Source organism: Terrapene carolina, unplaced genomic scaffold, assembly GCF_002925995.2.
Source record: "Terrapene carolina triunguis isolate 2854851 unplaced genomic scaffold, T_m_triunguis-2.0 Scaffold68, whole genome shotgun sequence".
Lineage (NCBI taxonomy): Eukaryota > Metazoa > Chordata > Testudines > Emydidae > Terrapene > Terrapene triunguis.
In genome coordinates, this window is record NW_020664419.1 from 5,484,349 (window position 1) to 5,506,127 (window position 21,779).

Below are 21,779 nucleotides of genomic sequence, written 5' to 3' on the forward strand. Positions count from 1 at the left end.
GATTTCAGCTCATAGTATAGTAGGGGAGCCCCAGTGCTGGTGCACCATTGGCCCAAAGTGAATTCAGCTCAGCAGCCTGTAACTAGACTCCTAAGGGAATCAAAGTTAGCTCTGACATTCAACAGTGGAGAGAGGAGGTGGTGCAATTGGTGTTTCAGACCCTCAGAGGGGGCCCATACCATCAGGTACAAATACCTGTCCCCATCCTCTCTCAATTCACTGGGTTTTGTAACCCATGCCCCTTGTCAAGCAAGTGCTATTTAGGTAATGGTGAAGGACTCACTCAGTCCTTCTGTCATACAACAGTTCCACTGGCCTTGATTCACAGAATCAGGGTAACAAAACTTTATTCTTCCTGCCCCAATAATAGAGAAACTGGGGGTCCCACACCAGCCAAAGTAACCACTTTCAGTTGCTGTGTTTCCTGCCAGGCGAGTGGGTGTGCCTATGCAAACAAGATCAGCCCCTGGAGTTCTTTTCCACACTCGCCATAATTCACCACCAGATGTCAGGGTAGAGCTCATCCTGACTCTGCTTACATAAGCATCATCCATGGGTGGTTTCACTGGCCACCCCAATTATACAACCATGCCACCGACCTCAAACAACATAGTACATCTGCTCCCACACTGGCATACTTTGCCTTATGCCTTATGAGACCCTACTTTTGTCACGTGTGATGCCTCACCTGTGGCTCCTGGTGCTGTGCTCTCCCAGATCCACCAGGGGGTGAAACACCCAGTGGCATTCACCTCCCAAGTGCTCTTCTCAGCTGAGCAGAAATAGTCAGCCGGGGAGCAGGAGGCCCTAGCATGCCTATGGACCTATGAAAGGTGGCATCATTATTTGTATGGCTTCACTTTCACTTTACACAGCGAAAAACTGGGTGTTAACTACACTGTTAATGCCATCCAGGTAGACTTGCAGAATACAGAAAAAAATGGGCTGATGGCCTACATTAGTACAATTTCTCAGAACAATACTATCTGGGTAAACTCAATCAGGTGGTTGGTCACTTGTCCTGGGCTTTACCTGACAAACCCACAGAACGAGGGGTTATGAGCCAGGAAAAGACTAATAATGCCTTGACTGGTCTCTCTCTCTCTCTTGTCACTCCCAAATCATGGTTAGAGGCACTGCCCAAGGATGTGGTGTTACAAGAAGTTCTCAAATATGTTCGTCAGGGTTGGCCAAACACTGTTCCAGATTATTTTGGGGCTTATTTTCATGTGAGACAAGAATTGTCACCATGGGCTGATCATGGTCTCCTTTGGGGCTCCCAGGTGATAGTACCAAAGGCCATGTGGGGAGAAGTGCTGGCGCACTGTCCACAAAGGGCCCCGTGGGGTGGTATATATGAAGCAGAGGTGTCACACAGTGGTATGGTGGCCAGGAATTGATAGTCACATTGAAGAGTTCGTCAGAAATTGTGAACCATGGTCACTTAGTGGTAAATTTTATAAGCCAACCAGTGTCCCCATGATTCCTACGCTGCCACCCCCTGGGCAGTGGCACTCAATCAGTCCTCGTCCTCACAGGAAACCTGCACAACACCTTCAAAAGTCAAACCTGGGAGCTTACCTGGGAACCCCCTCTTCTAGCCTTCACACTCAGGCTCTGTCTATACTACACAGCTTTTAGCGACATGGCTGTGTTGCTACAGCTGTGCCGCTCAAAGTCGCGCGGTGTAGCTGCAGTTTGTCGGCTCTCCTACTGACAAAAAAATGTCACCCCCCAATGAGCGGCTTGTGTGTTGTTGGCAGGAGAGCGCTCCTGCCAAGACAGTGCTGTTCACACTGGTGCTTGTCACCAGCAAAACTTTTGTCTTTCAATTGCCAGTGTAAACATAGCCTCAGCTAGACACCAAAAATCATGAACTCTGGTTTTAGGTCTCATTACAACAATCTGTAACCTACTAACCCTCTTTTGTCCTATGACTTCAGAGGTGTTAACTTCCAACTTCATTTTGAATGGTCTCTTGCAACATGTGTTAACTCCTTATGCTTAACAGTCTGTTGCACATTGTATTTAGCTGTGACACTGATGACCTTTCCCAGACCTGAGGCAGAACTCACTGCGTAGCTCGAAAGCTCGTCTCTTTCAACTTTGAGAAGTACACTTTCAAGAAACAAAGAAATAACAGGACATGAGAGGGAACTCATGAGCCAGCCAGACAGCAGGGGAGTGGACAAGCTTCAAGGCAGTTGGGACATATAACAGTGCAGTTATTTCTTGGAGAAATTATGGAGAACTCTCCATAATAATGTGCACCTTAGGACAGATGAAGGATTGTTTTCTCCAGTGAGCTTTTCAGAGCAGGAGAGCCCACTGAACCAGCTATGCAGAGCAGGACCAACTGCCAGCCAGCATATATATGCCAGAAACATCTGCAATGTATAATGTAAATATTAGGGAGTTGCAAGCAATAAGTAGCAAGAGGGTCAGATAATTTAGGAACAAGGCAGTGTATTGTATCCCAATCTGCCAGGACTCGGAGCCCTTGCAGCAGCTGAAGGGTGTGAACAATCCACCCTATTACATAAATATAGAACTTCTCCTTTTCCCACCCACAATAATAGCATCTAAAGGTAACATGTTGTACAAGCATTCTATAATGCACTGAGATTAGATAATCCGCTGTCCACTTTAACAAAGCTATTCATATAATGAGCGAAGTCTATCCCAATAGGATTCAGTGTCAACCATGTAAAGTGTAACTATCAAGAATACTGAGCAAGAAAAAAAATGAAAAGAATTAACAAGCCAGTGGTGCAGAATATAAGGCTGAGCCAGGATGCTGTAGTTCCCATTCTTGGAGTCACCCCAAGATGCTAGTAGTCTACAGTAGTATAAAATGAGCAGTTACGGGAAGGTAGATAAATATTCAAATGCACTTGCAGTTCATACAATCCCAGAAATAAATGTATATGTCAAATATCAGTTTGTGTATTCCAAAGTCATACTTAATTCTGCCCCTGTATACCAGGGCCCCAAGTACTTTGGCAGAATGAGCTGTCAAGTACTTCTTGATACACTGTACAGCAGTGGTGCCCAAACTTTTCCTGTTGCATCCCCCTTACCAGTAATGGAATCTGTTCGCTTCCCCCATTCATTACTGCACAGTTGGCTCAGCAGAGCTGCTTGGTCTGAAGGCGGAGCTGGGGGCTAAACGGGGAATGGGGGAGCAGCTGGGACTGGAAGCAGAGCTGGCCTGGGGGCAGAGAGGGAATGAGGGCAGAGTTGGGCTGGGGGTGGAGTGGAGCTGGGGCTGGAGCTGGGGGTGGAGCAGGAGGCAGAGTGGGGCTGGAGCTGGGTTGGGGGCAGAGCAGGGGGTGGAGTAGCGCTGGGGCCGGAGCTGGAACTGGGCTTAGGTCAGAGTGGGGTTGGGTGGCACAGGATACCCTGTGGGGGCTGGCCTGGGACTTGCAACATGCCCCTCCCGCAATGTTCCTCTGCGCCCACGTAGGGCGGTGAGCCCCACAGTTTGGGGAGCACTGCTCTAAGACAAGGCCAACACCTTTCTTTCCTTTATGCTAAACAATGTACTAGCCTGCTCTGATCAATGGGATAGTCTGAATATAAGGGTCGAGGGGATGGATGAAGATGGATGTGTGATCTGTATGTGCAAAGTGAAGCCTCTGGTTCACAGTGAGAGGAGGAAGAGGGTATGATGAGCTATTCAGCTCACATGAAAAGAGTGATTGGGGTGTACTGGGTTTTCCTCCCACGAAGTAGAATAGGGAGTGTGTGAGAAAGGTGTCATTTCTGGGCAATGTGTGGCAAATAAGATAAGCTGTATTCTCTTGAGTGTAGCAGTCAGAGATGGGATAGGGAGAGTCAGATATGTGGCTTGTACAGGAGGAGTAAGCGTCATGATATTGGTGTCTCTGCCTAATAATGGCCACCTAGTCTGGTTAGGCCTGTGGACCACATGTGCTGGCTGGTAGTTTGTGAGAGTTTATAGCCCATATTGGAAATACATATGATATAAGAGAGGAGGGTGAAGAGCATTTCTGGTAAACACTTTCAGGTTGGGCAGGTATAGAGGGGCAGATTGAAGGCTATTTCTGGAATATCCAATGTGATATTTTACACATGTTCCTTTTAAAAAAGAGATTATATAAACTATGAATATATTTGAATATGTATTTACTTGCTCTTAACTGGTGATTTCCATACTTTTAATTGTTTAGGTTTTTAACTCTAATGTTCTTCAAGATACATACATAGTAGCAACTTGAAATGAACGCGAAAGAAGTTCTTTGTTAATAACAATACAGCCCATATTCCATGTGCTATATGTCTTTTCCTAGCACTGAGAGCTCAGATAGCTTGGCTCTAGGCAGGAACCAGTCTGTCCCACTGCAATCCAACTCGAGCATTAAAGTGAAACATCTGCTACTTCCTTCACATGTTGGATTTTAGTCTGTGAGCTTCCTCCTCATTCTCCATTTCCACTCTTGCTGCTGTTATTAGAATGGACTTTGTCTTTTCAATCTTTACGTCTTCTGTCAAACTCCTCCGTCTCCTGTAGCAAGACAGTAAAATCTAGGGTGACCAGATGTCCCGATTTTATAGGACAGTCCTGATATTTGGGGTTTTTTCCTATATAGGCTCCTATTACCTCCCACCCCCTGTCCCAATTTTTCACACTTGCTATCTGGTCACCCTAGTAAAATCACAGCCTTTGGTTAGAATGCAGCATGTCCCTGAAAGTTCTTTGGTAGAGGATAGAAGGGAGTGGGTATTGCAGTCATCTTTAGCCAATAAAACCTTGGAGCTCAGGTGCACCATTCATTTCAAATAAGCAATTACGGTTTTAAAAATGGGAACAAATATTTTAAGTTTAAACTAGAAATTGATCAGAAATGGCGACAAAGCCCTGGAGCAAAGTGCCTTCCGTGTAAGAGCCGGCTTAGTAAACAGGCCCGGCTGCTGTTTCTGACTGGTTTGATGGGGCCAGCCCTATGTTAGGCACAAGGCAATAATGATGAAAAAGGCACCGAGAACTGCTGAGCTCCTCTCTCGGAAAGGAAAGGGCACAGCCTGCTTGCCAAATACAGATGATAAGAAACACGACTGACAATAACTGATTCCATCATCTTATAAGCATCATCTCCGTCTTATCGGGACTGAGCCTTTTTAGCTAACTTTCATCCAGGCCTCGAAATGGGTCATCTTGATTATCACTACAAAAGATTTTTTTTCTCCTGCTGATAATTGCTCATCTTAATTAATTAGCCTCTTAGAGTTGGTAGGGCAACTCCCAGTTTTTCATGTTCTCTATATACATCCTGATTTGGTGGTCTGTGGTAGACCCCTACCATGATATTGCCCCTATTTTTTGCCCTTGTATCTTCACCCTGAGACTTTCAACTGGTCTTTGAACTGGGGCACCTGGCATTGGCCAATGTCAGAAGACAGGACACTGGGCTAGATGGATCTTTCGCCTGACCCAGTATGACCATTCTTATGTTCCTATTGCCTCTCATCTCCTTCTGGACCTCAGAACAAGTGTATACAATACATTCTTGATGTACAATGCAGCGCCTCCTCACATTTTTCTCTGCACCTTGATTCACATTTTTTAGGTTTTCTTTGCAACCCCCATCCCGTGCCTGAACCCCCTTTTCCCTCCCCCCCCAGATAGTTGAAATCCTCCAGTATTATTGAGTTTATATTTTTATAGTTTCTCTAATCTCCCTGGACATTTCACAGTCACCATCACCATCCTGGTCAGCAAGTCGGTAATATACTCCTATTGCTATATTCTTATTATTCAAGCATGGAATTTCTATCCATAGAGATTCTATGGTACAGTTTGATTCATTTAAGATTTTTACTATATTTGACTCTATACTTTCTTTCACATATAGTGCCCAGGAATGCTGGAACAATGTGTATAGTGCGGGTGCTGAGAGCCATTGAACCAAACTGTAAACCCTGTATATGATGGAAACCACTTCAAGCCAGGGGGTGCTCCCGCACCCCCAGCACCCGTAGTTCCTATGATAGTACCTCTCCCACACCAGCATGACCTATTCTGTCACTCCTATATATTTTGTACCCTGGTATTATAGTGTCCTATTGATTGTCATCATTCCACAAGTTTCTGTGATGCCTGTTATATCAATGTTGTGAAATCCACTTTAAATCCAGTGTATGTGCACCAATCAAACCTCATTTACCTCTTAGCAATGTTGTCCACTCATTATTAGACAACTTATTCCCTTATTAACACCTCTGTCTCACAAACTCATTGCCAAGCTTCACAGAGTAAGCAGATTTGTGCCCATTTCAAGCTTAAAAACGTTAATCCTGATTTTTTCATTGTGCCTTTATTTAATATAGTTAATCATTTATATCATAAAAAGAATACATCAATGAATCCTGCCTATGCTGTGTATGGAGTGATGTGGCTAATAACTCCATGTATGCTATGGATTGTTTAGATTCAATTAACTCATTCCTGCCATGCCATGCTACTTACCATAGTTTCGGTACGATGATCCACCCCAAAATGATGAAAATGATTGGGAAGACAGCAGAGACAGCAACTTTTGAGAAGACACAAAAAATCAAATCTATTAGCTGATGATATTGTCTGAAACACGACAGGGTGATTAGCATGGTTCTAAAGAAAACAGCAGTTTCCCCAAAGTTAATTTAGAGAAATAGGTGTCAGGAAAGGGATAGTATCAGGAGTTAGCTGTGTTAGTCTGTATCCACAAAAACAATGAGGAGTCTGGTGGCACCTTAAAGACTAACAGATTTGTTTGGGCATAAGCTTTTGTGGGTAAAAACCCACCTCTTCAGATGCAAAGGAAAGGGATCGGAACTCGCCTCCCTGCACTATAGAGAAAGAGATAGCTAGCTGTATCTCAGCACCACGGCAGTGCTGTTTACTCAGCCCTCCTGCAGAACTCCTACAGAAAGGCCAGAGAGATCCATATTAAGAGCATTCACCACTGCAGTTATGGTGAGGCCATTGCAAAATAGCCTTGGGATACAAATGCCTCTATCATGGGAAATATTTGTGATGCTATTTATTCTGTTCATTTAATTTCATTCCATCACTCCCGCTTATTATTATTTATTATGGGTATTATAGTAGCACCTAGAGGCCCCAACCGAGACCAGAACCCATTGTGTTAGTTCTTATACATACACAGAGTAAGAGTTAGTCCCTGTCCCAAACAGCTTACAATCTAGTTGCTCGGCTGGTGCCGCTTTGGTTTGATTTGTATAGTTTTAGGGGTACTGGCTTTGTGGATTGGAGCTGCACCTTTCTCTAAAACAACGAGGAGTCTGGTGGCACCTTAAAGACTAACAGATTTATTTGGGCATAAGCTTTCATGGGTAAAAAAACCTCGCTTCACTTCACTTCACTTCACTTTTTTACCCACGAAAGCTTATGCCCAAATAAATCTATTAGTCTTTAAGGTGCTACCGGACTCCTGGTTGTTTTTGTGGATACAGACTAATGCGGCTACCCCCCGATACTTGGCACCTTTCTCTGTGATCCTTACAGGGCCAAGTTCACTGTCAGTTCTCAGCAAATTGATTTTCAATGGGACTCGGGCGCCAAACTCCCTTAGGTGCTGAAGTTTCCACCCTAAGTGGCTTAAATGCTTATACTCCCATTTACCACCCTGAACAATGTATGTCCTTCTTTGGGGTTTACATCCGTCACAGAGTAGTAGGTGATTATTGTGTGGTGCAAAATATTCCTTAGTTCTGATTGTGCCGGGTCTCTTAAGGGGAGTCACAAATTTAAAGGGGGAAAGTGACTGTCCTAAAGGAGGGAGAAATACCACCCATGAATGAGCTGAGCCTGGTGTACCTGTGACAGGAAACATCACTGATGGGACATGGAACAGCTCTGATGTATCTAAAAAGAGAGAAATTCCTGTTGTTAATTATTGATGTATTGCTTCCAATGAGGAGGGATGGTCATTCATGGAATCAGAGCCATACTGAGGTGGGCACTTGCATCTGAGAGCTCACTTTCATCACACAGAGATGTTATAATTGCCATGTTTGCTCTTTAAACAACCAATCAACACTTCCAGCCTGCGCGTGTGCCCAGTCTACTGCCTGTTATATATGAATGTGATGTAAACTGCAGCATCCAGTGAACTGGGATCGAGCTCACCAAGAGGCACAGTATTATTCCATGTCAGCTTGGAGAGGAAGGATGGTCCAGACATTAGGCCTCTGGCTTAGACATTAGGAAACCAAGATTCAATTCCCTGTTCTGCTACAAGCTTCTTGTGTGACTTTAGGCAAATGACTTAGGTCTAGTCATAACAATACTTAGGTTCCTAACTTCCACAGAAACCAATTATCAATTGGGGAAGGGATAGCTCAGTGGTTTGAGCATTGGCCTGCTAAACCTAGGGTTGTGAGTTCAATCCTTGAGGGGGCCACTTAGGGATCTGGGGCAAAATCAGTACTTCGTCCTGCTAGTGAAGGCAGGGGGCTAGACTCGATGACCTTGCAAGGTCCCTTCCGGCTCTAGGAGATAGGATATCTCCATTAATTTCTAGATCTGGGTCTTAACCTCTGTGTGCCTCAGTTCCCCATTTGTAAAATAGGGGTCATAGTACTGCCCTGCCTCACAAGGTGTTGTGGGGATAAATACATGACAGATTGTGAGGTGCTCGGATACTGTGGCAAGGGGGACTGTATAAAGACCGTATATAGATCTGCCTACAGCCCAATGAAGTCCCTAAACCCCAGTGCTACAAGAGGGGCTCTGATGAGACATCATTTTCTGAAGCTTTCATGTGTGTGACCTAGTGCCAGTGTGTTGTGGGGATGGTGGATATGCTCTGAGAAGTAGCAATTAATGCTGCTGGATTGGGGGGCTTTGGAGACCTCATCTATGATATGGAGACTTTTTTCCTTGTCTGGCAGTAGCGTGTCTGGAGAAACTGGGTCTGCACAAGGGTCAGGCACAATCTAGTCCCAAACTGATCTTTTCTTTTGCTGGTAGCCACGTGCCTAGTGATGTGACTGTAGGGGGAAAGAAACCCAGCACTATACTGCAGCATGGCATTTCCTCTTCCCTTCCCCAGGGGTGGTTTCCACATCCCGTTCAGAAGCTCTGAAGATTCCACATTGTTCCCTACACCTGAGGCACTGAGTCACAGCCAGCTGGAGATGGCTGGTACCTGCACAAAGGGAAATGAATCGGAGCTGGAGCGAACACCTCATTCATCAGGGACTAGTCAATGCCAGAGCACCCCGTCGAACCTGTTATTGGAATCGGTTGTGTCATCTCTTCTTCACTCTTGCTGTCATTAGTGCACAGCAGACTTAGCCTTGTCCAGAAGGTTTTCCCACGCTCTTCCTTACATGTGCTGATATCAGAGGTTGGGGGTCGAGCATTATAACCGCTCAGACACTTGTAATGCAGTTCCTGACCCACGGCATAATGTGTCACCCTAGGTGTGGCATGTTCCACAGGGCTGGGTATCCCACAATAACCTATGAAATCCAAAGGAGGCAGACAGTTAGCTAGGTGCCATTTTTATCCCACTGTGGCTATTATCGCATCAGTGAGATTTGCAATGGCACAAAATGGGCCTGTGTGGAGAAAACAAGTCTCTCCCAATTCTTTGGGGCCATATGAAACATTTGATCACACAGTAACAACTGCTCCTAGCAAGTGGGTTTTGTAACCGCTGTGTCTGAATCAAAGATGACAAAATCTAATACCAAACATTAACGGGTGGGATTTTGAAAATTCTCAACATTGGACTTTTTCTGCTTCTATGGAAGTCAATAGGCGAAATATGTTACAGTCATTAATGAGTGGTACCTGCTGTGTCAGATGGCACTATGGTGGCTGGATTCTCAGGTTTTCTTTCTGACTGTTGTGAAGTAGCCCCGGAGTCCCCTATGGAGAAGATTACGCTTAGTGTCTTTTTCTGTAAGAGAAGCTGATATCCTATAGACTCATAACTGGAAAAGCCCCATTTGATTGCCTAGGCCCACCCCTGCCAGTACAAAGTTGTTCCTTACAGCACATAATCTGCCTCCACATAATTCAGAGTATTCCATATTTGCCTTCTTAGACCTTCCCCTGAAGCATCTGGGTCTGGCCCCTCTCAGACGGTTTACTGGACTAGACAGACCATTGGTCTGATCCAATCTGTGGAACAGTCTCCATAGGGAGACTGTTCCACAGCCCAGTAGACCATATTTCAATGCCAGGAAACTTTCCTTATATTTAACCTAAATATTCCCCATTCTTAGTTTGAAGGTAAAGATAATTGTTTCCTTACTTGGTGTGTTCCTGTATTGGTTAATGGGGCATAACAGGATTAGCTATAAAGAAACAGTATGTGGCATCCAGGTGGCTTTGCTATACAAGCCTGTGATTTACCTTACCAGAGATGACATCCCTAAATCCATTTCCCATCTAAAGTACAACAAAACAGGACATATTCAGCCCTGGTGCATCTCAGTTTAAGTCAATGGAGGTGCCCCCATACTCACAGTAGAACAGCATGTGTTAAGGCTGTATCCCCACTTTGAACTTTAGGGTTCAAATGTAGGGGCCTGCATGAAAACTTTTAAGCTTATCTACCAGCTTAGCTTTGGTCCGCTGCCACCATCACAAGAATTCCCTTCCTGGGAAGCCTTGAGAAACCTTTCACCAATTCCCTGGTGAACACAGACCCAAACCCCCTTGGATCTTAAAACAAGGAGAAATTAACCATCCCCCCTCCTTCCTCCCACCCTCCTTTCACCAACTCCTGGTGAATACAGATCCAAACCCCCTTGGATCTTAAAACAAGGAGAAATCAATCTGGTTCTAAAAAAAGAAGGCTTTTAATTAAAGAAAAAGGTAAAAATCATCTCTGTAAAATCAGTATGGAAAATAGCTTACAGGGTAATCAAACTTAAAGAGCTCAGAGGACCCCCCTCTGTCTTAGGTTCAAAGTACAGCAAACAAAGATACACACTCTGGTAAAAAGGTACATTTACAAGTTGAGCAAACAAAGTAAATCTAAGACGCCTTGCCTGTATTTTACTTACTAGTTTGAAATAGGAGAGACTTGTTTAGAAAGATGGGGAGAACCTGGATTGATGTCTGGTCCCTCTCAGTCCCAAGAGCGAACCCCCCTTAAAACAAAGAGCACACACAAAAGCCTTTCCCCCCCCAAGATTTGAAAGTATCTTGCCCCCTTATTGGTCCTTCGGGTCAGGTGTCAGCCAGGTTACCCGAGCTTCTTAACCCTTTACAGGTAAAAGGATTTGGAGTCTCTGTACACAGAGAGCTGTTACCCTTCCCTTTATAGTTATGACAGCATGTGGCTTAGTTCTACTGTGATTGGCTCCACTGTCCATTCTTACTGATGTCTATGAGTGTACATAACAACAACCACAGACCATAACTGAGCATCAAACAGGTTTCTGAAGTGTAGGGCTCCTAGCAAAGAAGACTGGAACCATGGGTGTGCCCCAGGGGACACAGAGACAGATACATGTCCACCAGATCAGATTGAAATAGTTCAAAAAAGGTTTAATCACTGCATCAGGTAAGAGGGAGTTTGCTCTTTGTTGAAGAAGAATGAGTCGGTGATGGGGGCAGGGTGTTGGAGCGAGACATGACAAGGAAACCCCCTTGTTGCCTCACTGACAGGGGTCCCATGGAAACAGCAAAATGAATGTCCAAACCGCTGCTAAGTAGGTCAGGAGGCATGAAGGCTCTACTGTGGTCAGAAGAGACTAAGCCAGAGCGGCAGCAGTGTGAGAAGGGTGTAAGGAAACAGCAAATCCTCCTCCCACTGGTCAAACTGTGTTGGGCGGCCAGTGAGGTTTGCGTTTGATTTGTATGGTTTTAGGTGTACTAGCTTCTTGGGGCAGGAACCACATCTTTCTCTGTGATCCTTACAGGACTGAGTTTGCTGTCAGCCATCAGCAAATAATAAATGAATAGATATCCACCATTAGGAAATTTTCCCTGATATGCTGCATGTTGATTCTAGAACTGGGCCTGAGCCACAGAGCCGCTCTGAAATTAGGATGGTTAACATCGTATAAACACCCAGATAAATAAAGAGCAGTTTGGATTCATATTCAGATCCAATTTTTTCCAAAGTTCAGAGCTACGATTTTGGTTTAGGCCCATCTCTGTTTTGTTCCTGACAGAAGCTTTGTCCTCTGACGGGTACCATATGTCTTTCACTTTGTAAATTGTGTGTTTCCACTCTTTCTATTCACTCAACTTGCAGTGTGACTCTAAATTGGTCAAAAACAATGAGGAGTCCGGTAGCACCTTAAAGAATAACAGATTTATTTGGGCATAAACTTTCATGGTTAAAAAACCACTTCTTCAGATACATGGAGTGAAAATTACAGACACAGGCATAAATATACTGGCACATGAAGGAAGTTACCTTACAAGTGCAGAACCAGTGTTGACAAGGCCAATTCAGTCAGGGTGGATGTGGTCCACTCCCAATAATTGATGAGGAGGTGTCAGTACCAAGAGAGGGAAAATTGCTTTTGTAGTGAGCCAGCCACTCCCAGTCCCTATTCAAGCCCAAATTAATGGTGTTAAGTTTGCAAATGAATTGTAGCTCTACAGTTTCTCTTTGAAGTCTGTTTTTGAGGTTTTTTTCTTGAATGATGGCTACTTTTAAATCTGTTATTGAATGTCCAGGGAGACTGAAGTGTTCTCCTAATGGCTTTTGTATGTTACCATTCCTGATGTCTGATTTGTGTCCATTTATTCTTTTACATAGAGACTATCCAGTTTGCCCAATGTACATGGCAGAGAGGCATTGCTGGCACATGATGGCATATATCACATTAGTAGATGTTCAGATGAATGAGCCCCTGATGGTGTGGCTGGTGTGGTTGGGTCCTATGATGGTGTCACTAGAGTAGATATGGGGACAGAGAAGGCAACAGGGTTTGTTACAGGGATTGGTTCCTGGGTTAGTGTTTCTGTGGTGTGGTGTGTAGTTGCCGGTGAGTATTTTCTTCAGGTTGGGGGGCTGTCTGTAAGTGAGGACTGGCCTGCCTCCCAAGGTCTGTGACAATGTGGGATCGTTTTCCAGGATAGGTTGTAGATTGTTGATGCGCTGGAGAGGTTTTAGCTGGGGGCTATATGTGATGGCCAGTGGTGTTCTGTTATTTTCCTTGTTGGGCCTATCCTGTAGTAGGTGACTTCTGGGTACCCATCTCACTTTGTAAATCTGTTTCCTCACTTCCCCAGGTGGGTATTGTAGTTTTAAGAATGCTTGATAAAGCTCTGGTAGGTGTTTGTCACTGTCTGAGGGACTGGGAGTGGCTGGCTCACTACAAAAGCAGTTTTCCCTCTCTTGGTATTGACACCTCCTCATCAATTATTGGGAGTGGACCACATCCACCCTGACTGAATTGGCCTTGTCAACACTGGTTCTCCACTTGTAAGGTAACTCCCTTCTCTTCATGTGCCAGTATATTTATGCCTGTATCTGTAATTTTCACTCCATGCATCCGAAGAAGTGATTTTTTACCCATGAAAGCTTATGCCCAAATAAAACTGTTAGTCTTTAAGGTGCCACCAGACTCCTCGTTGTTTTTGTGGATACAGACTAACACGGCTACCCCCTGATTCTAAATTGGTCAGTTTCACTTTCTGGTTAGAGTCTGTTTTACTTTCCTTTTCTTATGCACTAGTTCAACACTGTGGTGTTTCCAGCTCTGCAGGAAATGTTTATTAAATAGTAATAATACACTGAACCCTTTGTTTTAATTTCATTGTACACACTTCTATGTATATTAGGTTTTGTATTGTCAGTGGATGTCAATATCTGGGTGGCGGGTTTGCCAGGGAGAAGTAAGAATACAACACACAATTCATTACCACAGTATTGTGTTGCCACTATAATAGCTAAATCAATTGAAAATTGCCTGTGCATATAGAAGATGTGCTTAGACCTAGCAGGATTTAGTTGGGGATTGGTCCTGCTTTGAGCAGGGGGTTGGACTAGATGACCTCCTGAGGTCCCTTCCAACCCTGATATTCTATGATTCTATGAAGGATGGTAATCACTTACGTTCACATACAGAAGCTTTTGTGGTCCAGTGAATAAGCCCAGTATCATTAGTACAGACAATAAAGTTACTCTCCCCAGGTATCCTTCGATAGCCAGCTTCACACTTGTATCGCACCTTGCTGCCCACCATGATCCTGTCAATGGTAATCTCAGCAAACTCAATGTAGTGTGGGGCGGAGCACTTCCCTGCAAAGAGAAAGAAGGTCCATTAGGGTAACAGTACATGGCTGGAGGGCTTTGAATAACTTTGATCTTAGACAACCAGGGAGGAATGATGGCCATAGGGTTAGGGCACTCGATTAGTTCCATTACTGCAAATGGGGGATTGCATGTTTGAATACCCCCCCCCTTCCCATGCATTGTTCCTAGGTTCTGCCATCTCATAGTTGGTTTGGAAGCTGAAAGAATCACTGCAAAAGTAAAGTAATGACGTGGGGCCTGATCCTGTTCTCAGTCACCCTGATGTAAATCACGAGCTCCATATAAGGTAATGGAATTAAAAAAAAAGAAGGAAAATGATTAAAAATGAGGGTGGGGGAGGAGCTTTAAAGGGCTTCCCCCCTGTGACTAAGGGAGATGAAACCCCAGTCCAGATAGAAAGTGGCCCTGGGAAAATCCAGTCCAAGGTGCCAGTAACACGGGGTTCTCCTTTAGAGAACTACATCTTCAGGGAACAGGAAATGATAAAACCCAGGCAGGATGGAAAATGACACCCGGAATATCTGTTCCAGATCAGCGGGGGCTCCCTTTAATGGTCTCTCCACTTTCCACTGAGTGACTGGTGCAGCTGCCTCTCGGGATGGGGCCCTAACCCACTAGATAGCTTCACTCGATCAGGTTCTACCAACTGTGGGTCGCAACCCAAAACTGTCAAATGTGCCAAAGGATTGCAGGGCTCTCTGGCCTCAGCTCCCCGCTCAGGGCATTGGGACCCGGGGTATGGGGTTGCACCGCTGCTCCAGTTTGGCTCAGTCCCCCACCCATCATGATGCCAAACTGAGTAAATTACATTGTGATCCCATGTACCAGGTTGCAATGCCACTCACACAAATTTGGCTCAGCTAACTCCCCGTTAGGGGGCTGGGGCAAACCTGAGCGGTGCAACCCCAGAGCAGAGAGCCAAGTCCAGCCAACCACGGGGGGACAGGAGCAGTTGGTGTCATGTTCTCCAGTACGTACCAGACTGTACCTTCTGCCCTACAACCAGGCAAATACCCCTTTGTCATACTAGCTATCCTGGCCCCCAGATAATCCCCTTGCATGCTCAGCCCCCTACTCCTTCCTCCAGACCCCCCACTTTGCCACAGGACCCCAAAACTTCCCCGCTCCTTTACTCTCTGCCCCACATTGGCCATGCATGGGAGTTATGTGTTTTGGGGGGAGCTATTGGTTCACCAGTCCTCCCTCTAACCCCACATCATCCCCACAATGCACCCCACAACCCTCTGCCCTCCCAATTCCTTCCCCAGCCCTCCAGAATCCCCAACTGCTTCCTCACTATGTCCCCCAGGCTCCCCACTATGCCCACTTCACCTCCAGGCCCACAAATCCCCACCCGCCCCTTACCCTCTGCTCCCCATCAACCGTGGGAGGAACTGTGTGTTTTGGAGGCATCTCTCAGCTCACTGCCCCTCTCCCCAGTTGCTGGTGGGGGTACCCCAGATATCTCCCTGATGAACCCCTGCCGGGGGGGCACATCAGGTCTGAGGGGTATTTTGGGCATGATCTGGGTCACGACAGGCCATCAAGGTTTACAAATGGGCCCTGAGCCCCCAAAAGTTGAGAACCACTTGTCTTATCTATCTTAGTGTAGTACCGAAGTTCCAAAAGAGCCACTAAAATTGTCCACGGATACCTGCTAATAGCTGATAATGAAGCTCTGGGGTGTTTTTGCCGAGTGTTATAAGAAAGACATATTGAAAACTCTGCTTTTGAGAAGACTTCTCAAGTACCTGAGTGGGTCTTTGCTTACTGGGCTCTGAGAAGCCAACCGTGCCCCCTCTTCCATAAATGCAGAGGGGCCCGTGGCAGTGGAATCGGGACTGTTTGGCTGGGTAGAGGGTGCAAGAGAATTTGGGCTGCCCTGGAGGGAGTATGGACCTCTTGTGTGCTGCAGAGTTCTGCTCCTTGGGGGCTAATGACCATCACTGTTAAAAACTGGGGGCTTATTTCTCATTTGAATTGGTCTGGCTTTACCTTCCAGCCATTGTCTTTTCCTAGGGCCGGCTCTACCATTTTTGCTGCCCCAAGCAAAAAGAGAAAAAACCGCTCGGACTGCCGCCCGAACTGCCGAAGCGCAAAAAAAACCAACAAAGAACTGCCTGGACTCTGCTGCCCCAAGAATGGACGGAATGCTGCCCCTTAGCATGTGCCGCCCCAGGCACGTGCTTCCTCCACTGGTGCCTGGAGCCGGCCTTGTCTTTTCGTGTCCCTTTCTCCACTCGATTCAACAGCCCTTTCGTACCCAGTATGTTCTCCCTGTGAAGGTACTTATACACCATAAAGTCACCAATCGTCTCTGACAGATTGTTTACCAAGATCCAGACAGGGTAAGGTCTACGAGAGGCAGGAAAATCATCCTAATTTTCCCTTCGATTCAGGGGCAGAATTCTAAGAAGGGGCTCCCGGGGCAGAGGGGTAATCCCTTCCAACACACCCTTGAGTCAGTGTGGGATGATTTGCTTCCTGATTTTTTTTTCCTTCAGAGTCTGTGGCTGTCAAACCAGCACTAAATTAATGCAAAACATCTTTAAACTATATAACGTCCAAACCCCAAACCCCAATATTAACCAAAAGCCTTTGTGACTGAAAAGACAGAACTTTCTCTAGTCTGGATTTTTAATTTCTTCTTCAAGGGTGCTCTAGTGTTTGGGGGGATGAAACAATAGTTCCTTGTGACGGCATAGATTGGAATCCACGATGCACAGCGAGAAGAGTTGACTATTCAAATAGCATTTCAACGGTAAGTGGAGCAGGAGGGAGGCGTGGGGTAGGTGTGGAGAACTGTCATATCACTCAAATCACACCTGTGCCCCCAAATAGGTACATAAATGGCTCTTTCTGCCTAGCCAAGCTTTTGAACATTTTGGCCTTATATTATGTTTACTTTTAAAAAGATCTCCATACAACGTTTTACCTCCCACGCTCCGAGGGCTGCTGCCATTCACTTCATCAGTAGGATTATTAGCAGCACAGGTTCCTACAAGAGGAGGAAAGGATATTGGGAGAATCCTGATCCTGGGAGTTTTGTCATTGACTTCAGTGGAGTCAGGATTTCACCCCTCATCTTTAATCCATCAGAGAAGGAATCTGCCTTGCAATCACTGAGTCTCAGCACCATTTACTCCCACTCCCCAGCAGGGCCAGTGCAAGGATGTTTTTCGCCCTAGGCGAAACTTCCACGTTGCGCCCTCCCCCCCCCCCGAGCCCCGCGGCAGCTCCCCCCCCCCCCCCCAGCCCTGAGGCGCCCCCCTTTCGGCAGCTCCCCTCCCCTCCGCCCTGAGGCACCCCCCCGCGGCAGCTCCCACCCACCCCCAGCCCGGGGAGCCGTGCGGCAGCTCCCCACCCCAGCTCACCTCTGCTCCGCCCCCTCCCCGAGCACGCCATCACTGCTCCACTTCTCCCGCCTCCCAGGCTTGCGGCGCCAATCAGCTGTTTGGCACTGCAAACCTGGGAGGGAGAGAAGCAGAGCGGGGCAGCGTGCTCAGGGGAGGAGGTGGAGCAGAGGTGAGCTGGGGCGGGGAGTTCCCCTGCGTGCCGCCCCCCCCACCCTTACATGCTGCAGGTGGCCCTCCCCGCGCCCCCCTGCCCCAACTCCCTCCACTTAAATGCCGACGACGACCGGGGCGGCCGAAGATCCGGCCGCTGCGGTCGCCACCGAAGAAAATGCCGCCCCCCAAATGCTAGCGCCCTAGGCGACCACCTATGTCGTCTAATAGGTTGCACCAGCCCTGGTCCGCAGTAGTAAGGGTGATGCTGCTGAATGAATTTCAGAGCCCAGTTAGGTGGGGTGGGTTCGACTCTCCTTCCTTTACTCTGAGATAGAAGCAATGCAGGAGACATGGTGGCTGGGAATGGCTATCAGGAACAATAGCTGTGTGAGCTCATGCCTGCCCCCTGCTGGCTGGGCTCAGATCACACCTCCTAATCCTGCCTAGCCGCGGTACAATGCCAATAACATTACCTCAATATAGAGGAATATTCATGACCAGTTTCTTTTGTGGTGGCTCCCAAATATGAGGGTCAAAAACACTATAAAAATTAATTAGAAATATTCTGGCCCATTTTTCCATTTCCTTAGATTCAGACATTATTTTTCAAAGTTCATATTTTGACACCTGTAAATACAGGTAGTTAAAAGGCAATTATTTATCAGGAACAATTTCTAATATTCTGGTTAAGTATTTTATTTTCTTAATGAAATTAAAAATATATATATATTACAATTAAACTTGATATCTGCCTCAGCACTTGCATCCCTAATTGTATGGTGTAATGTTGAAAAAACAAAGATAATCCAGCACAAAGTCATTGAACCGAGTAATAGTTACAACAGCCACTAAGCAAAACAATAAAAAACTAGGAGATTCACAGTTATGTCCCCACACACTAAACAGCAACCAACCAACAACAGCTTATGGTGAGAAAGTGGAGGTTGCAAACCTAAAAATAATTCATTCAGAAAACAAGGACTGTTATGACAGCAGCAAATGACATCCAAATATAATTCTCAGTCACCTAGGATTAATTAAGAGTGGGTCATATTAATGCTGGTTGGGAGACACGATCAGGCTTTGCTGTAGACCCAGTGTTGGATGAATGCATTCCCAAATGAGGTTCTGGAATCATTTGCTCCGGGTCCCTGAATCTTGAGAAACTCAAAGATGGGATTCTGGACCTGGAGGGCTATCTTAGGGTATGTCTTCACTACCCGCCGATCCGGCGGGTAGCAATCGGTCTATCGGGGATCGACTTACCGCGTCTCGTGAGGACGCGGTAAAATCGATCCCTGATCGCTCTGCCGTCGACTCCGGAAATCCACCTCGGCAAGAGGCGGCAGCGGAGTCGGCGGCAGCGTGGCAGCGGTCGACTTTCCCCCGTCCTCACCGCCAGGTAAGCCAACCTAAAATACGCAACTTCTGCTACGGTATTCACGTAGCTGAAGTTGCGTATCTTAGGTCGGAACCCCGCTGTAGTGTAGACCTAGCCTTAGTATGGGGTGCTGTGTTAGGAAGGGCAACTGATTAATGGATGAATCCATTAGAGACAGAACCTGCCAAGAAGAGGGGGTGATCTGTAGACCAAGGGCCTTCAGTCAATGTAGGAAGCGAAAGATAAGACAAATGTGGTCAGTGGCTATTTATCTGTAATACACATCACAAATTGCTATGATGAGACTTCCCTGCTCATCACCTCCTCCCATTTCCTGTGACAAGAAACAATAATGCAACCCCCTCAGAGGACAAGGGCTAGGATCTCAAACTCCAGACCGTCCTCTGTCTTTAATTCTTCTTGCCTTCTACCCCTGACTCCTAAGATGTCCTCTCTGTGTAGATAATCATGGCCTTGCTGACATTACTTCCAGCCATGGAAATCAGTGATTTCTAAACCCAGTGCTATGATGTCATTCTCCAGGTTCCTCTTCTTTACTTTCACTGTCACCTACTGTCTCGCTTTGTACTTCCCCTCCCCCCCCCCCCTGCTTTAGTGAAAGCTGAGGGCAAGTGAGCACACAGGAGGAATGGCAGGAAGAAGGCAAAGAGATCCATTGTGCACAAATGATCTGAACTGTTTTAACGTCTTCAATCCACCTACATCTCTTCATTGTTAAAGGATTTGCCTTGTTTAAACTAGCAGCAGACTGTGGCTTCTAGAGGAGCTGCTGTACCCGAAATAGTTAACCACATGCTTTACCACAGACTGTCAGGGTGATTAAAATTAAAGAGTTATCAGATGAGAGACATTTCGTGAACACTTACTCTCACTTTCCCTTAAAGCTAAAAGCACGGTTCCCTCGAGACTTCAAACGCCTCTTTGAAGCAGCTGGTAGATCTGAATCTCACCAAACAGCATTCCAACCTACATCTCTTTAAATTCTTAATAAAAAACCCACAACATTTCATCTATTCATTGTAAAGGGCAACTGCTCGCTTATCTGGCAAGCAGGTGAGATGCTTGGGGTTCTGCTGAGCTGCTGTGCACACTACTGCACAAAAAATGACACTTGTAAGTGATTGTGGACAACACCTCCACCCACTCTGCCGCTCAGACCCATAGTGTGGGTGTCATCTTCACATTGGTCCTCTCTCTGGATCCTCACAGCCGGGCTGTGTCCAGATCTTTCCAAGTCTTCCTGTACAACATCTCTAAGATCCAACCTTTCTTCTCCATCCACACAACTAAAACTCATCCAGACTCTTAGCATCTCACAGCATCCTTTTCTGTGGCCTTGACATGCAATCTTGCCCCACTCATATCCATTCAGAACGCTGCTGCATGGATCATTTTCCTACTTCATCCCTTTGACCATGTCACCCCTTTCTTTGCTTCTGTCTACCATGTCGCCCTTCTCCACTGCATCAGACATAAATTACTTGTCTTCACTTTCATGGCCATGGGTGGCGGGTATCATAGGCTGGGGGAGGCTGAGTCTCCTCAAACAGCCAGGTGTGGCCCCACCCACACTCCATCCCCAATCCCCCTCTTGCTTCCTGCTCTGCGGGCGGCTCTTCCCCTGTGCCATGGCCCCAGCTGGCGCTGGCGCTGTGTTGCCTGCCCTCCCGGCGCTCCAGGGCTGGAGAGGCTAGGGCCATGCTGCCCAATCTCCTGGTGCTGAGGCTGCACTGCCTGGCCACCCAGCGCTGGGGCTGCGCTGCCTGGCCACCCAGTACTCCAGGGTTGGAGAGGCTGGGGCCATGCTGCCGAGGCTCCTGGCACTCGGGAGCTGGGGGGGACTGGGACCACACTTCCCGCCCTCCCAGCGCTCCGGAGCTGAGGGGGTTGGGGCAGCGCTGCCCGGCATCCCGGCCCTCCAGGGTTGGGGCCACGCTGCTCACCCTCCTGGTGCACTCTGGGGCTGGGGGCGCTAGCCTGGGGCGGGGGCCAGATGTCACAGTGGGGGGGCTCTGGGCTCTGGCGGGTGGGTGGAAGGGATGGGGCTGGGGGGCTAGCCTCCCTGAGCCAGCGGTTCACCCGCCGCCCATGTTCATGGCAGTAGTATACAGCATAACAACTCATGGCCTTTCATGATTTATCCCCATGCTACCTATCATCTCTATAAGAACATAAGACAAGCCATACTAGGTCAGACCAATGGTCCATCTAGCCCAGTGTCTTGTCTTCTGACAGTGGCCGGTGCCACATGCTTCAGAGAGAATAAACAGAACAGAGCAGTTTTGAGTGATCCATCCCCTGTTGTCCACTGATCGACCTAGCCTCCATGAATTTATCTAATTCTTTAAAAAAACCAATTATACCTTTGGCCTTCCCAACATCCGATGGCAAAGAGTTCCACAGGCTGATTGTGCGTTGTGTGAAGAAGTACTTCCTTTGGTTTGTTTTACACCTACTGCTTATTAATTTCATCAGGTGACCCCTAGTTCTTGTGTTATTAGGTTTTGATCACTTTTGTAGTGGTAATGAGGGTGGCCCATTTCAAACAGTTGACAAGAAGGTGTGAGTAACAGTAGGGGGAAATTAGTATGGTAAAATTAGGTT

General features: G+C 46.7%; 1 protein-coding gene across 1 annotated transcript in view; it reads right to left on the reverse strand.

The window, feature by feature from the left end:
- Positions 1 to 4,407: 4,407 nt before the first annotated feature.
- Positions 4,408 to 21,779, reverse strand: part of IL2RA (interleukin 2 receptor subunit alpha) — a 27,657-nt gene continuing 10,285 nt past the window's right edge. The window contains exons 2-7 of the mRNA XM_026649004.1: positions 14,064 to 14,249; positions 9,827 to 9,904; positions 9,259 to 9,492; positions 7,844 to 7,891; positions 6,491 to 6,557; positions 4,408 to 4,528 (exon numbers count right to left, since the gene is read on the reverse strand). Of these exons, the coding sequence (XP_026504789.1) occupies positions 4,408 to 4,528; positions 6,491 to 6,557; positions 7,844 to 7,891; positions 9,259 to 9,492; positions 9,827 to 9,904; positions 14,064 to 14,249 (734 nt within the window). The remainder of the gene's footprint in view (positions 4,529 to 6,490; positions 6,558 to 7,843; positions 7,892 to 9,258; positions 9,493 to 9,826; positions 9,905 to 14,063; positions 14,250 to 21,779) is intronic.